The following is a 17,291-nucleotide window of genomic DNA, read 5'->3' as shown; positions in this document are numbered from 1 at the left end:
GGCAGCTCACAACCATCTGTAACTGTAGTTCCATAGAATCTAACACCCTCTTTTGGCCTCTCTGGGCACAAAGCATATTTATGGTTCATTCACACATATATGTAAGTATGTATGTATGTATAACACACATGCACAGGCAAAACACTGTGCACGTAAAATTTTAAAAAAGGAATTCTGATGAATATTTTTAAGAATCCTACCATGTAGCCTAGGCTCATCATCCTGTTTCATCCTTCTCAGTGCTGGAATTATAGATGTGTCCACAATGCCTCATACACCATTCACTGTTGAAGAAGAAACATGGAGCTCCAAACCTTCCAGAATCTATCTAAATTCTACTTTCCCATTCCCAAACCCCTGCAGAGGTGGGCTGAGCCTTTGGCAGCCCTACCAGCTTTCTGTATCCTAGCTGCAGCTCTTCCTGGTGTAAAGTGTACAAGCAGGCAACCTGGGTACTACACCCAGAGGGGGCAACCTTCTCCCTGAGAATCCTAGGTGACCTCTGGGGAGGAGCAGTAAAGGGAAAGCAAATGCAAGAGATGGATCCCTGTAGCAAGGGAAGCAATGGGACTAAGACAAAATAACAGGTGTAGCGATTTTCTAAGGAACAAAAACAGAAAACAGCTAACTTGCAGTGGGGCATGGCTAAAGACCAGTTAGGACAAGTTGAAGAACTTTCCGCAGACAGCAGGAAAGCATAAAGAAAAGTCTAGCGCGATGGCTTAGCAGGTAAAGGCACTTGCTGTACTTACCTGGTGACCTAAGTTCAGTTGTCAAAACCCACATAAAGGTGAAAGAAGAGAACCACCTTCCACATGCATGCTATGACATGCATTCATGCACACGTGTGTGGGGGTGGGTGGGTGGGTGGGTGGGTGGGTGGGTGGGTGGGTGGGTGTGTCTGTCTGTCTGTCTTTAAAGAATAAGGGGCAGGCTTGCAGAGGTGGCCCGAAGGTAGAGTCAGAGCTGCGGCAGTGCAAGTCATGGCTGGACAAGCTTTCAAAAAGTTTCTACCACTCTTTGACAGAGGTATTGATTGAAAGGAGTACTGCTGAAACTGTGACCAAAGGTAGCATTATGCTTCCAGAAAAGTCTCAAGGAAAAGCATTGCAAGCAACAGTAGTGGCTGTGGGATCAAGCTCAAAAGGAAAGGGTGGAGAGATTAAGCCAATTAATGTGGAAGTTGAAGACAGAATTCTCCCAGAATACCAAGGCACCAAAGTACTTCTAGACGACAATGATTATTTCTTATTTAGAGATTGTGACATTCTTGGAAAGTATATGGACTGAAATCACTGTTGAAATGGTGTCACATGAAGATGCCCATTCTGACGACATTCTGAACTATTCATCATGTAAATAATTTCCTGCCTCCCTTTTATATTAAACTGATGATGCCTAAAAGGAGAAAAAAAAAAAAAAAAAGAATAAGGGACAGGTAAGATAGTTGGATAAAGGTGTTTGCCAGAGTTCAATCCCTAGGACCCCACATGCTGAAAATATTGACTTAAAATTGCCCTCTGACAGCCACACATACCACCATGGGGCATGCTCCCACCCAACACACACCAAACCAAAAAAAAAAAAAAAATGAAAAAAAAAAATCCCTCTATTTTAAAAGGAGTAAAAAGAGAAAAATACAAAGAAACAGTTGAATGATGTGGAAGACAGAAGTGGATGTGCCAACCCATTGCTAGTCAAAGTGGGAGAATGTTGGAATGAAGAAAGTTCAGCAGAACTAGAGGATGATGAAGGGCTGAGGAGATGGCAGTCTCTAAAGTAGTTGTGCACGCATGAGGACCTGAGTTCAATCTCTAGAGCCACCTAAAACTATTCTGCGGTTCTCTGGCTAGCCAACCTGGACTACATAGTCAGCTCTGGGCCAGTGAGAGAACCTGCCTCAAAACACAGTGTGGCAGGCAGATGCCTTTAATCCTGGCACTTGAGTGGTAGGTGCAGTAGTTCATAGTCATCCTTGACTACACGGCCATTTTGAGATCAACCTTGGCTACTGGAGACCCTATCTTAGGACAAGCTAGTTAATTAACTAAGGTCTGATGAGGTGCTCAGTGGATAAAATCGCTTATTGCTTATGCCTGAGGGCCTCAGTCTGATTCTTGGAGCCCACAATAGAAGAGTAGAACCAACTCCTGAAAGTTATCCTTGGCACTATGGCAGGGGGATATACACACACAATAATAATAAGCAAATAGGCATGCTGTCTATGGTCTTCCCCTCCCTAATGCCAGAGCCTTGGTCACTTCACTGCGCCTGCCTTAGTGGTGACTAACCTCTCTCCCTCTTGCTTTCACAGGGCCGATGAGATTGAGATGATCATGACTGACCTTGAACGAGCCAACCAGGTAAGCTGTTCATACCTTCACTATAAAACACCATAGCTCTCCCATTCTGATGTCTTGAGAGATGCCTCACTCCATGATGGGGGTGATCATTGTGGATCCATTTTCACAGTGTCACAGAAGTTAGAAGTGCATCTGCAGCACTATTCCTTGGCAGAATCTCAGGTTCAACCCCAGTTTCTGAGACACAGATACATAAGGGTACTTGTTGTTTTTCTGATCCCCTGCATAAATTCCAGGAGTGTCCAACTCATGGCCCAAAGGCCACGTGAATTCTAGAATGGCCATGAGTGAGGTCCAACACAAACTTGTAAACTTATTAAAACATTGTGAGATTGAATGATTGATTGATTGATTGATTGATTGATTGATTGATTGATTGATTTGCAGCTGTACAGTTCCCGAGTGTGAATTCACATTGAAGTTGAAAATGTCATCCCAATGCCATAAGGTTGAGCATGTCTGGTGCCTTGTCCTCAGGCATCCATTATACCATAGAATTAACTGTCAACTCCTAGTTGGTTCCTACTACTTACTCTAGTGGAGCTCCTAGTGGACAGCTCCTCTCTGCTGATGCCCAGTTATCAAACATACTTTTCAGGAAATACATAGCACAGTATCACACACAGAACAGTTATAGTATCAGATGGTTCCAAGAAAGCACTCAGCTCTCCACAAACCTCCCGGCCCCCACAGGCCCTACAGGGCAGTAAATACTTTGCTTTTATAACTGGTGCTGCTGGCCTCGAACTAGCTATAGAAGTAAGAAAGACCTTGAACCTCTGGTTCTCATGTTTCTACCTTCCCCATGCTAGAATGGCAAGTGTGTACCTACACCTCTAGTTAATGCACTGCTAGAGACCAAGCCCAGAGTTTCATAAATGCTAGGCAAGCACTCTACCAACTAACTGAGCTGCACTCCAGGCTGGTCACCATGGGTTCTTCACTGGGGGAAGAAACAGTTAAAGCAGAAATTAAGTTTCTCAGCCCAGGACGTGGCCTGTGGCCTCTGCCCACTCAATTTTACAGCTGGGTAGCCATAGGCATAGGAAAGTTTTGAATCTTGCATTGGGTGACCCCACCCAGTGAGTTCAAGCCTCTCTGTGAAATGAAAAGCCTCCCAGACAGAATCCCTGCAGCCCCTCTTGTCCCCTCAGGAACTCATTGGTCACCTGTCTTTCACAGGTACTGTCACTCAAACTTGATCTGCATTCAGGGAAAATCACTGTCCATTTTTTCCCTGATAAAATTAACCAGGAAAACCTGCATAGGAGGGAATGATGGAATGCTTGGCTCTGTTACTCCCTTAGGAGAACTGGGTGGGGGTAGTAACTGGTGCTTAGGCCTTTCTTAAGGTCCTGGGCTTGGCCTGTAAGGGGCTTTCTGTGGAGAGTATGACACTGGTCACCTGAGGTCTCCTAGGTAGTCTTAGCCACCCTAGTACTAGTCAGAATGGTTGTGCATCCTGGAATGTTCTATATGTAGTCTATCTAAGCACATTGCCAGGATCCTATCACTTCACCTGCCCAGCCTCCCCACTGAGATCCACATGGTTAGGATTCTTATTTTATAAATAGGAAAAGCCAGTCAGTGCCTGGTCCATCACTGAGCTGGGACAAGAAACCCAGAAGTCTAACTTAAGGTTGTCTTGGCACATTAGAGGGTGTTTTTTTTCTCATTTGTTTTGGGGAGCTTTTATTTTGCTTGTTTGTTTGTTTGTTGTTTTTAGGGAGCATTGCTTTGCTTTGGTTTTGTTTGACTAGTGTAAGCTCTGCAGATGACAACATTGTGTTACAGTATTAAAAGGGTGGATACCCTTGGTACTGCATCTGAGAAGGGAATATCTAAGCCCTAAAAGGTTGTCTAGGGGATTGGAGAAAAAGAATGAAAATTTCTGGGTAATGATGGCACATGTCTTTAAACTCAGCACTCAGGAAGCAGAGGCAGGCGATCCATGTGAGGCCAGCCTGATCTACAGAGGGATTCCAGGACAGCCAGAGCTATTCAGAGAAACCCTGTTTAGGAAGGAAGGAAGGGAGGGAGGGAGGGAGAGAGAGAGAGAGAGAGAGAGAGAGAGAGAGAGAGAGAGAGAGAGAGAGAGAGAGAGAGATGAAAGTCTACGGGGCAACAACTGGAGGTGGCATTAGAGGAAAGCTAGGCTGTGTGGCCAGCAGCTAGAGAGCAGTCTGCTAGGAATGCCCAGCAGGTTAGGGAGAGAGGAGCTTTATCCTGGGACCAGTGGGTATACTGCAAGGATGGAGATCCTGGATTTGTATTCAATTAAAAGGTCACTTGAGGCTGGAGAGATTGTTCAGCACATAACACTCATGTAGAGGCTCCAAGTTTGGTCTTAGCACCTATGCTGGGCAGTTCCTGAGGATCAGAAAGCGACTTCTGAACTCCCAGAGCACCTGCACTCACTCTTTCTCACACACACACACACACACACACACACACACACACCTCGCACACCTTGTTGTTGTTGTTTTGTTTCCTTTTGTTTTTCCAGACAGGGTTTCTCTGTGTAACAGCCCTAGGTGCCTGAAATTCCATTTTTAGACCAAGATGGCCTCAAAATCACAGACATCCACCTGCCTCTGCCTCCCTAGCACTGGGATTAAAGGTGTGGGCCATCATGTCCAACTAAAATAAATCTTTTAAAAAATCATTAGAAAGAAATAAAGGAATCACTGTAGATAAAGTTGCAGTAAGGAATGGCGCTGGGAAAGCCAGAAGCCAAGGGAGCAGCAAGCAACTCTGGTGGCAGAACAGGAGAAGCCTACAGGATGGGACAGGAGATGGTGCCCAGGGAAACAAGGCAGAAGTAGGCTGAGCAAGAGCAGGCTACACACAGCCAGAGTGCCATAGGTGCCACATACATCTGGACCATGGGACCCGCCCAGGAGGAGCAATTCGCTAGTTCATTGACTTTTAGTGTTGGTTTTGCCCTGGGTTTATCCCAGACATTCTGTTGAAACCCATAGTGCTGTTTCATTGCTCAGGGATTATGTCTCTACCCCAGGGAACCAGAAAAATGGGCAGTAGCTATTAGGGAAGCAGGGGAGTCTCCTTAACACATGTTTGGTCAACTTCCAGCACTCACATTAATAGTTATCATCGTAACTGGCTACTCAAAGGAAAGATTCTGAACTCCCAGAATTTCTTGATAAATAAACCTTAGCTTGGTACATCAAAGAGCATGGAGGAACCATGTCTTCTTTTCCCTGTGTGGCTGGCTGCCAGCTATACCTCTCCCTGTTCCCCTTCCAGAGCAGCTCTGATTCCTGACACAAAGCCACAGGAGTAGGGCCTAGAGGAAGCTATTTAAACCAAATTGATCTCCTCCTATTATCCTGCTGGTGTTTACAGAACAAGACAACCAGGAAAGACCCCTTGGGCTGGGGATAGAGCTTGTTTGCTTTCTTATTTGTGTTTGTTTATTTGTTTTTGAGAAGGATTCTCATAGCCCAGGCTGTCCAAATCCACTCTGTATCTGAGGATGACTTTGAGCTCCTGATAGTCCGGCATCCACCCACCAAGTACTGAGATTACAGGCATGCATTGCCATGTAGTTCATGCAGTGCTGGGGATCAAATCCCAGGGCTTCATGCTGCTAGACAGGCACTCTACCAACTGAGGTGCATCTTCAAGCCTGGAAAACAGCTTAACTTCCCCAAAGAGAAGGAGCCAGGTGCTGTAATGAGATGAGATACAGGGAGTGGGAAGAGCTCCACAGTACATGACATTCTTCTGCTAGGTTCTTATGTGTTAATGGGGGTTTGTTTCACCTTGCATGTCAATCAGGCCAAGAACTCAAGGCAGGAATCCAGAGGCAGGACCTGAAACAGAGGCCATGAAGGAACACTGCTTACTGGCTTGTTCCCCATAGCTTACTCAGCATCCTTTCTTATAGCTCCAAGATCACCTGCCCACAGTGAGCTGGGCCCTCCCTTATCAATCATTGGTCAAGAAAATGTCCCACAGGCTTACACAGGTAATTTGATGTAGGTTATTTTCTCAAATAAATCCAGCTTGTATCAGGATGACCAAAAAAAGGGGGGGGGGAAAGAAACCCTAACCAAAACACCACTCTAGTACCCAGATGCCACCATCCATGGAATGGAAGCAGGATTTCATTCACATATGCTCTCATTTTCATTCAACTGGCCCTTGTACCCTGCTCTTAGCAGCCCTGGATGGTGATGTCATGCTGGCTTCCTAAACCAAGACCTGGCCCTCCCCATGGGGCCAGGCACATGCCGACTGGGTTTGGCATTCCTTGGTTTGGCCCTGTCTTACATTTCTGTCCTAGAACACACAGGGAGCACCTTGGTGGCAGTCAGAAGTAGGGAAATTTGCTCATCAGACTCTCCTGTAGTCCCGATGCTTGCAGAAGTGATTTTTCGCCCTGGCCTGCAGTGGCCAGCAATACAAGTGGTGACTCTGAAGGGGACCTAGCTCCAAATGCCCCATCTGCTTGGTACATGGGGTGACAAGTATCTCATATCTTGCCCATGTCCTTCTCCAGGTTCCTGAAGAACCACTGACAGGGTCACTTCTGGTCTCTCATGGCTCTGGCCACATGCCATCCATCACTAGCTCACACACTAGGCCACTTTACTGCTGCAGGGATTTCCTCATCTTGGCTTTCCCCATATCTGTGTTTTAGTGGCCACATATACAGAGAAAACATAGGCAAATAATCTAGGGCCAAAGGGGGCAGATGAATAGATTGAAGCCCCACCACCACCATATAAACCAAGGGAAGTAGTCAGATGTGGTGCCTTAACATCTGTAATGTCAGCACTTGGGAGGTGGGTCAGGAGTTGAGATCCTGTCTCAAAAACAAAACAAAACAAAAAAGGAGAAAAGAAGAGGAGGGGGGTATAGCTCAGTTGATAGAGTATCACCTATTATGCCCAAAGCTCTGCATTTCATCCCTGGAACAATTTAAACCAGACAGGTGGGTCAAGAGTTCAAGGTCATCTTCAGCTACTTAGTCAGTTTGGGGCAAGCCGGAACTACATAAGACCCTGTCTCAAAACCCAAAGTCATCTATCTTAGTTGAAGAGCACATTGTAGCCCCAGAGATGGTCTTAATTATTTGACACTGTCACTGTGGTATGCACAGTCACCATTGACTTCTACTACCTCACTGGTCCCCAGCTGATTTGCAGAGAGTAGCTGTTCTCTGCAAAGGTCAGTACTGCTCCTGTTCTACCTCATTCCCTCCTCTTCTTCTCCCTCTGTTCCAGAAATTGTTTCTCAAGAAAAAGCATAAGGGCAGCCACAGAGGGTGGCAAGTGCTGTCCCTGCTTGCTGTTCAAGGGCCTGTCCTGTGTTCCCCTGGCTCTGCCTCTGCAGGAATGTGCCTGTCTGAGAGCACTCAGAAGCATGTAGTGTCTCATTCCACAATGATGGGGTCAGTTCTGCATCCCAAACATAGTGGTCTGAGTTGTGGTTTTGTCAAGAGTGTGTGAGTCTCCAAACAGGGAGCACTAACCCCCTCATTGTCTGCCTCAGCTGCCGGGGAGGAGGGGGGGCAGGGTGGCTATCAACCTGGAAACAGATTTACCCCAGCTCCCAACTAGTGTCTATCACCCTATCCTTTACTCCTTCCCTGAACTGCTCTGGTTTTTAATTCTTCCGGTCTATACCTTGTAATTGTTGGTGGCAGATAGTCATTGCTGATAATGCTGAGGGTGGGTGCATTTTGCAGTAGAAATCCTAAGTAAATGTGAAACCAAGAATTTGCACTAAAGTAACCAAGTTTGGCCACCTTGGAACAGTGACTTCAAACATAGCAGCTTCATTGATTTGTTTTTGGTTTGTTTTGAGACAGGATCTCATAGCCCAAACTAGCCTCAAGAATGACCTTAAACTCTTGTTCCTCTTGCCTCTACCTCCCAAACACTGGGATTACAGGCTTCTGCCACCATGCCCAGTCAAGTCAGTGATGGTATGGAACCCAGGGCTCCGTGCATGCATACAAGCACTCTACCAACTGAGCCACATCCCCAGACCTTTCTTTTTTAGGTAGTAACTATAACAGGCTAAGCAGCCACCCCTACCTTTGTTTTGACTTTGTTGGTTTTTTGTTTTTTGTTTTTGTTGTTGTGGTTTTTTTTTTTTTTTTTTTTTTTTTTTTTTTTTGAGACAGGGTTCTACTATGTAGACCAGGCTAGCTTCAAAGTGGCATTAAAGGAATGCACTATCATGCCCAACCTGTTTCTGTTTTGGTTTTTGTTTTTTTGGTTTTTAGGGTTTTGTTTGTTTGTTTGTTTTTTGAGAATGCTCTCTGTGTGTGGCCCAGGCTAATCTCAACCTTACTGTCCTCTTGAATCAGCCTCCCCAATGCTGAACCCTCCACACCTCACACCACTGTGACCTTGGGGACTTAATACAAGTGCTGACCCTAGGAAAACTGCAAGTGGCTAGCTGATGCCTCAGTCTGTGATGGGTGGTACTCAGCCACCTGGCATCTTTACAAGTTTTTAGGACTAATGATGAACTTAGTACCTGGGCCATCCCCATCTCAAATGGTTCTAGGAGACAGGGCCAGTGTAACATGCCACTGTGGTAATGCTACCTGTTCAGCATCTATCAGAACTTCTTCCCTAATAGATGAAGAAATATTTTACTCATCAAAGAGACTAGGAAATTTGTCAAAATACATTTTATTCCTGGAAGAGCTGTGGGAATTATGTACTTGAAAGTTTTCCTCACTAATTAGGAGGAAATTATTTTCAGTTATGTGTCTTGCCTGCCAGAGAAACTGGGAAAAACAGCTATTGTCCCAACTTCTTATAAGGCTAAAGCAGAAGGGCTACAAGTTCAAGACCCGACTAGGCAAATTAGCTTGTATGAATCTGTCTCAAAATAAAAAGTAAAAAGAAAGCAAGGGATTTGTGTCAGTGATGGAATGCCTGCCTAGAATCCCCCATTGAGAAGCTGGGGTGTGGCTCAGCAATAGAGACCTTGCCTAGATTTCTTCAGTGAAGAGGCAAGATGGGTCTCCTTGACAGAACACCTGCCTAGAATCCCCCAGTGAAAGGCTGGGAATAAGACTCATTGGATAGTTAGCATGAAGCAGACATTGCTTTCTCCATTCTTGTCATAATACTAAAAACTTAGCCCGACAGTTGGTTCTACAGTCCCTTTGGCTCTAGATTCCTGTTGGTTCTCCATTCTGTCTGGAGCAGAGATGTGTCAGGAAACACTTGGGCATAGATGTGGCAGATTAAAAGCTGTTCCCCCAAGCTCTCCAACAAGCAGGACAGTTGGCTACCAGGCCCACCCTAGGCAGATAAACTATCCTTCCATTCTAACTTGTATACTGGCTCACTGGTGCCACCACCAAGTCACTCCAGCTACCCCACCCTGTCATTGTACAAACAGATTAGCCAGCATGCACCAGTGCAAGCTAACACGTTGTTTTTTCTCTGTGACTTCTCTCTTAGTAATTGATGGGAAAATCTTGCTTAGCCAGCTTTCTTCATTAACCTTTCCTGTTTTATTTTGTAGATAACTTTTTGTTTTGGTTTTTGAGACAAGATTTCCTAGTGTAATTCAGGCTGGCTTTGAACTCATTGCATAGCCCAAATTGGCTTTGAAATCATTGTGTAATTCAGGTGGCATTCTACTCACTGTATTGCTCAGGCTTGCTTAAAACCCAGTGTAGCCCATGATGTCCTCAAACTCAGAATCCTCCTGCCTTGCCTCCCTCATTAACTTTTTATGATAACAGAATATAACTTGCCAAGGGTATAGAGAAGTAGCATATCACTCTCAGTCTACGTCCTAATGTCTTAGTCATAATAATAAGACCTGGATAAGCCCAATGAAAAACTGCTCCCATCGTAAACCAATGTGGTCAAGGAGCCCAACCCAGGTGCTTGAGTGAGCACAACATCCCCATTCTACAGATGAGTATGTAGGGGCCCCAGAATCATAGATAGTTGTCCCCCTGCTTATCTTTCCAGAAGGCCTCTTGAGTGATAGGCACTAGAGTGGCTCTCCTCTTTGTCCAATGGCAAGTGTGAGTTTGCAGCAGCCAGCTTTCTTATCCAGGGTCCTAGACATACTACAAAAGGATCCAGCCATTTCTGTTCAAGTTCCCAGCACCAGCTTGGGTTGTCCACTTACAGCTGGCCCAGAGAAGCCTGGCTAGCTGCATATGCCAATATTTGCAAATGTTCCCCCCTGAAGGGTTAACTGCAGAACCCAGTCCATCCCTCACAAAAGAAGCCAGAGTTCTCCAGTCCACTCATGAAGATACACCATGGATGAAAACAACCACAATATAGTGTGTGTGGTGGGGAAAATGGCCAGAGTATCTTTAATAAAGTGTTTACCCATGAGAATGACTCCCAGGAGTAAGCCTGTGATAAAGTCTCTCCGGTCCATGAGAATAGAAAGAAATTGAATCAGAAGACTCTATTTCCAGCGGTATTTATTCAGTCTGGGAAAAGCAATGGGCCGGAGCATTAATACCAGCAGGGGATTCCTCGCTCCTAGCGTTAAATTACTGTCATAATCGCTCAATTATTTCTTCCTTGTACTGTTTAAAATAAAAATCCATCACATTCTAGGGTGTGTGTGTGTGTGTGTTTTTCCATAGCATTTATTAGGTTGAGTGTTTAGGAAAATCAATTACAGTCAGTCAGGCATGAATTGATGAATGTTCTTGTAATAATTGTCAGCTGTTGAACCAAATGTACTTTCTTCTCTCCCCCCCCCCCCCTTTTGTTTCTCTCAGAGGGCAGAGGTGGCACAGAGAGAGGCAGAGACTTTAAGGGAACAGCTCTCATCGGCCAACCACTCTCTCCAGCTGGCCTCACAGATCCAGAAGGCTCCAGACGTGGTGGGTAGCCCTGGCCCTGCTCTCCCCATTCCCACCCCAGTCACTCCCATCCCACTCTTCCTTTTGGAATAACAGTTGAGCAAGAGTGGTTGTTTGGTGGGTATATTGGTTACATTTCTCATTGCTACAACATAATGACTGACAAAGAAACTTAAAGGACAGAATCAAGGGTTTATTTTATCTCATGGTTCAAGGGCACAGTCCATCATGGCAGCAGGAACGAGCTGCAGCTACTCACATCTGCAGTTATGATGCAGAGGTCAATGCTGCTGCTTAGCTGCCTTTCTCCTTTCTGTCAACTCCAGGACCCCAGCCTTAGGTGCTATCCCCTCAACCAACAGGCTCTCAAAACTCCCTCACAGCACACACACAGGTCTGTCTGATGCATAGGCGACCCCAGATCTGACAAGCTGACATAGGTGTCCCATGGTTGCCATGGGGTGATCCCAGTGTGCATGTACATGTCCTGTGCCAGGTGGAGACCAGGGGTAACCAGAACTGAAAAAGAGTGCCTCCCTAGAACTCCACAAGGAAACAGAGGCTGCCCTCCCAATGAGGCATAAACAGCAGCTGGCCCTGAATTTACACAGTGGCTGGAATCTCAGCTAAAAAGCACACATTCAGGAAGGGTAGGACCCAAAAATCCAAACTCTCCCTCCCTCCCTCTCTCTCCCTCTCTCTCTCTCTCTCTCTCTCTCTCTCTCTCTCTCTCTCTCTCTCTCCATTTATTTCTTTTGTAGGTGTAGGGGTAGCTGTACATATGTGAGGGTCAGAAGACAACTTGTAGGAATCTGTTTTCTTCCTCTACTATGCAGGTTCTGGAGGTTGAACTCAAGTCATCAGGCTCACACAGGAAGCATTTTTATGCACCGAGCCATCTCACCAGCCCTGCTTGCTTGCTTGCTTGCTTGCTTGCTTGCTTGCTTGCTTGCTTTTTTTGTTTTTGTTGTTTTTGTTTGTTTTGTATTTGTTTTTGAGACAAAGCCTCACTACATTAGTTCAAGCTAACCTCCAATTGGTGATCCTCCTGCCTCAGCCTCCTCAATCCCAGAATTACAGGCATGCAGTAACATGCCCAGTCCCATGTGACTATCAAGATTCTGTCAAGGTAGCCCTGAATGAGCAGGTTCCAGGTGCCTTTGGTGACCTTAAGTAACTGGAACTAGTGACAGAGCATCACACTAGCTAAGATGCTTAGTCCAGACCCCAGCTCCCAAGTGTCTGAACTGGAGATTTGGGACAAAGAAACCTATCTCCCTGACTATCTGTAAAAAGAGGGTGTACCTGGGCATAGTGTCAAACATAAGTAGTCCCAGCTCCTGGGAAGTAGAACCAGGAGGATGTGGAATTCAAGGTCTTTTTCAGCTACATAGTAAGTTCAAGACCAGCCTGGGCTATATGAAACTCAACTTCAAAACAACAACCAAAAAACCCTCAGGAAACTGAGGCAGGAGGACTGGCCAGGCTAAGCTACATAGCAATAAGACCTCATCTCAAAAATAATAAATTATTATTATTACTAAATACAGAGTGCTCTGACCATTTCAGGGTATAGTAGAAAGGTCCTTATGCAGGAGGCTGTTACTTCCTTCACACTTCAGGAACACAATCACTTATTTTTCTCTGAAATGACCCCTTTATTCTTCCTTACCCAAATGTAAATGCCCTGGGCAGAGGCAGGCCCTAGAGCCAGGGCCAGCAGCTTCCCAGCTTCTGTGGCCGCCCTTGGTTAGGAGGAAGCCATTCATCCTAACATGTCTAACAGGGCTTCTGCACTAAATGTTTGAGTTATAAAGAATCCTGGCACCTTACTGGGCCACAGCAAACCCAAACATTCCAGAAGGAAATGAATGTTTTTGCAGGTCGAGTCAGTTTTGGGGCCAGGGTTGGCTTCCACACTTCATCATGGGCTAAGTGCAGCATTGACCTGGCCTGGCTTCAGTTTCCCAGCCACAGTGAGCAGGGACTTCCCTGTATGTGCCTTCCCATTGAGGCACAGAGCCAGCAGGAAAAAAAGAAAAAAGAAAAAAAAAAAAAAAAAAAAAAAGGTCTGTTGGACTTGTTGGGCTTGGCTGGCTGAACTCAACTGGGAAAGAGGAGAATCCATAGCTATGGCAAAGCCAGAAACAATGCATTGGATGTCTCACAGAAGCATGAGGCACCCACACAAGTGCCAAGTAGTTCATAGGCTCCTTTTCCTTCATCCATTTACCTGCTTCTCTTTGACTGGCACTGAGCAAGACAGGATGCTTAAAATAGCCCTTGTGAAATGCCTACAGACAAATATTAGTTCAGGAACAGTTGCAGCACACCTGGCCATCTTTAGAGCCTAGTGGAAATGGAATATTGGGAAGCAGGTCCATCTATGTAGCAAACATCTCTGTTCCACCCAGCTAACCTTGCTCTCCAAGTAGAGACAGGAACTGAGGTGATACAGCATGAAAGAGAAGCAAGGATGAATCCTACTCCCCTCTGGGTATGAGGAGGAAACTGAAAGGCCATCCTGGACCTACCCTCATCCTATTCCCTCTGTGTGTGCATTTCCCTTCTCCATTATGCCTTTCTCTTCCATTCTTAGCCTCTAAAATAACAGTCCCCAGCATTATTTCCCAGACCCAAACTTTTCCCTCCACCTCAGCCCCTGGCCCTTCTCCATTTCTTTCATCTCATTGTATACCATTATGGGACCAACAGGAGCTTCTGCATGTAGGAGACAGCTATGGCCAAGGAACAGGTAGTTTGGGGTATATGTTCATATCTCATTTGACTTTTGTAGGATACATGGTGGACAAAGTGGTGTGATAGACTGTGCTGGGGACAAGCCAGCAGGGGATACTTAGGGGCCCAGGCCAGAGGAATGAATGGCCTATTTTTACAGCAGAGCCTAGGGTCAGAGGAAGAAAATACAATATCATACAAATTAAAGAACCAGAAGAATGTCTGCTTGGCACATAGACCTTCATGAAATTTAATAGAAAAAAGCCTGAATTTCTGGGGACAGAGCTATGAAAAGTCACTTCCCCCATAACTGCCTGTCCCCACATGTGCCATGTGCCCTGGGACAAGCACCTTGGGCACAGACTAGACAAGACCAAGATTAAGGAACCTCTGTGTGCTATGGTGTGTGTGTGTGTGTGTGTGTGTGTGTGTGTGTGTGTGTGCGCGCACGTGCGTGCTCTTTCATTCTATGGAGATCACACTCCAGCCCCGATCCACAGCATTCATACACAAATGTTTCTACTCTGCAGAAAAGCTTCCAGAATTATCCAAAAGCCATGATTGCTTTTATTTATTTGGGGTGGGGGGGTAATTTGGGTACAGGAAATCACTGTGTATCCCAGGCTGGTAAGCTCTCTATCCTCCTGCCTCTGCCTCTCAAGTGCTGAGATGACATGTGTGCACCACCACATGGGAAAACATTGCTTGAGTCATTGAAAAACCAAGTTATAGATTGAACTTTGCTTGTTTTTAAACACCTTTCTGATTGATGTTTTCCACACAGGATTTTAAGTGGCAATGAACCATTTTTTTGTTTTTGTTTTTAATTATTTTATGTGTATGGGTACTTTGTCTGCATGTATGTCTGTGCACTGTGTGAAAGCCTGGTTCCAGTGGAGGCCAGAAGAGGGCATTGGATCCCCAGAACTGAGGCTCAGGTGGTTGTGAACCACTATGTAAATCCTAGGAGCTCATGCTCCTAGCCACTAAGTCACCCCTCCATCCCCTTTTTAATATTTTTGGACATTTTATTTCTTATTTTTATGTGTATGATATGTTTTGCCTACGTGTATCTGTGCACCCTACACATACAGTACCTACCTGGACCAGAAGAGGGTGCTAGGTGCCCTGGAGCTGGACTTAAAGACAGTGGGTGCTAGGAAAAGAACCTAGGTCCTCTGGAAGAGCAGCCAGGTGCTCTTAATTACTGTGTCATGCCATCTCTCTGGCACCGAAGCCCTTTTTTGTTTTTTTTAATAACGAATATTCAGAGCCATGGTTCAACAGGTAGAGGCTCTTGCTGCTGAGTTGGCAATCTGAGAACAACATCCTACAAGTTGTTCTCTGACCTACACACACACACATCAGAGAGAGAGAGAGAGAGAGAGAGAGAGCGAGCATGGGGTGGGAGGAAAATTAACAAAAGAAACCACTTGTTTATCATAAGCATTTTTAAGCAGAGGAACCACCAATGTGTATATTCCTTATCTTTAACCTCTTTATGCTAGTCAGGAGTGGTGTTGACCACCTATAATACTAGCACTTGAAAGGTGAATGCAGGATGATTACTAGTTCAAAGCCAGCCTCCCTACATAGCAAATCCAGCCTGAGGTACATGAAAGCCATCCTTGTTAAACCAAAAAGCAAAACAAAAATACTGGGAGTCAGTCTGTCAAAAAGCATACTTGTTGTAGGTAAGAGGACACTGGATCCCCACTACAGGGCTAAAAAACAACAACAACAAAAAGCCAACTATGTGTTTCCACAAAGTTCTAGGTACTGTCACCTGAGCTTCCCTCATTGCTGTGCCACTGGCTGAGAATTCTTTCTCCCCCAAACATCACCTCATGCCTTTCAGGTCTCCACCTCAGTGAGACTCTTTGGTCAATCTACTTTAATGTAAGAGCCTTTTTCCAGGAGGTTTGGTGGTGGCACATGCCTTTAATCTCAGCACTTAGTAAATAGAAGCAGGTGGATCTCTGTGAGTTTGAGACCAACCTGGCCTATAGAGTGAGTTCTGGGACAGCTAGGACTACACAGAGAGACCTTGTCTTGGGAAACAATAATAATAACAGCCTTTCAGTGCACATCCTTAACCCCAGCTCTCAGCGAGCAGAAAGAGGTGGCTTTCAATGAGTTCAGGCTAGCCTAGGCTTACATGGTAAAACTCTGCCACTGAATAAATAGAGAACCTCCCTGGCTTTAACTCTCATACCTTCTCTCCTTCCAATTTTCTGTAGTCATTAGCACCACCTCAATCATACGTCACAAATCAGTGTGTCTAAACTGACTCTGGAAAAGACAGGCTTTTGTGCTTCGGTTCTTCAGTGGTCCCATGCCTAGTACAAGGTAGATTCTAAGACAGTATTTGCTCAAATAACAGATCCAGGTGACAGCACACAGAGGTCATGTCCAGCCCTGAAGCCTTCAGGGTGCACCCTCCTATCTATGTGACTTGTGCCTCAGTTGCAGGTGGGCAGGTCCCAAGCCTCCTACCCTAGAGCCCGTGCTGTTTCGTCATTGCTTTCTTCTTCCCAGGAGCAGGCCATAGAGGTGCTGACCCGATCCAGCCTGGAAGTAGAGTTGGCTGCCAAAGAGCGGGAGATCGCCCAGCTGGTAGAAGATGTGCAGCGACTCCAGGCCAGCCTCACCAAACTTCGTGAGAATTCCGCCAGCCAGATCTCACAGCTGGAGCAGCAGCTGAGCGCCAAGAATAGCACACTCAAAGTAAGGGCGTGGAAGGGGATTCGAGCATGAGCAAGGTGGGGTTAGCAAGCTTGAATGAGCTTTCATGACCATGTTGTCCCACACAGTGAGCTTGGCGACCTTGAATGCATGTCAATTCTAAGCAAAGTCCTAGATCCCTGGGACAGGGAAACTGAGTCTGACCTCACTACCGCCCTTGACATTTCCCTCTTGGTGTACCACTCCCCTTCAGCTTTGGCAGATACCTGCCTGCTCCTGTCTGCCCACTGCACTGCTTCACCTGGGACCTGGATCTCCCAAGACTGCTCCTGTCTCCCCACAGCACTGCTGGTTACTCCTTGTGGAGAGCTTGGTGGTCAAATCTCACAGTCAAGACCATCTCTGTAGATTTAGGTGCTTTAATGGAGCCCTGCTGGCAAGGACCCCGTTCACAAAACTCTGGTCTCTCTAAAACTACACAAGCACCCAGGGATCCACAGAAGTCCTATCTGAGCGCACACACACACAAGCTGACTTCTTTGTCTCTCCAATATGTGGCCTGGAACTCGATGTTGACTCAACCCATAGAGCCATATGCTATCCCTTCTGTCTCAAATGGACTTCTAGACAACTGAGCAGAAGCTGGCTTCTAAATCTTTTTCATA

The 17,291-nt window shown here is 45.8% G+C and overlaps 1 protein-coding gene across 7 annotated transcripts in view; it reads left to right on the top strand.

Moving 5' to 3' along the window:
• Positions 1-17,291, top strand: part of Cux1 (cut like homeobox 1) — a 307,194-nt gene that overhangs the window by 235,288 nt on the left and 54,615 nt on the right. For 4 of the 7 annotated variants that reach the window (XM_051204950.1, XM_051204951.1, XM_051204947.1 and 1 more), the window contains exons 9-11: positions 2,315-2,363; positions 11,119-11,223; positions 16,480-16,668. In XM_051204950.1, coding sequence (XP_051060907.1) covers positions 2,315-2,363; positions 11,119-11,223; positions 16,480-16,668 — 343 coding nt within the window. The remainder of the gene's footprint in view (positions 1-2,314; positions 2,364-11,118; positions 11,224-16,479; positions 16,669-17,291) is intronic. The other 3 variants (XM_051204954.1, XM_051204953.1, XM_051204948.1) reach the window with 1 other exon arrangement.

Source organism: Phodopus roborovskii, unplaced genomic scaffold (genome assembly GCF_943737965.1).
Source record: "Phodopus roborovskii unplaced genomic scaffold, PHOROB, whole genome shotgun sequence".
In the NCBI taxonomy this organism is placed as follows: Eukaryota; Metazoa; Chordata; class Mammalia; order Rodentia; family Cricetidae; genus Phodopus; species Phodopus roborovskii.
This window is presented reverse-complemented; position numbering and strand designations above follow the sequence as displayed.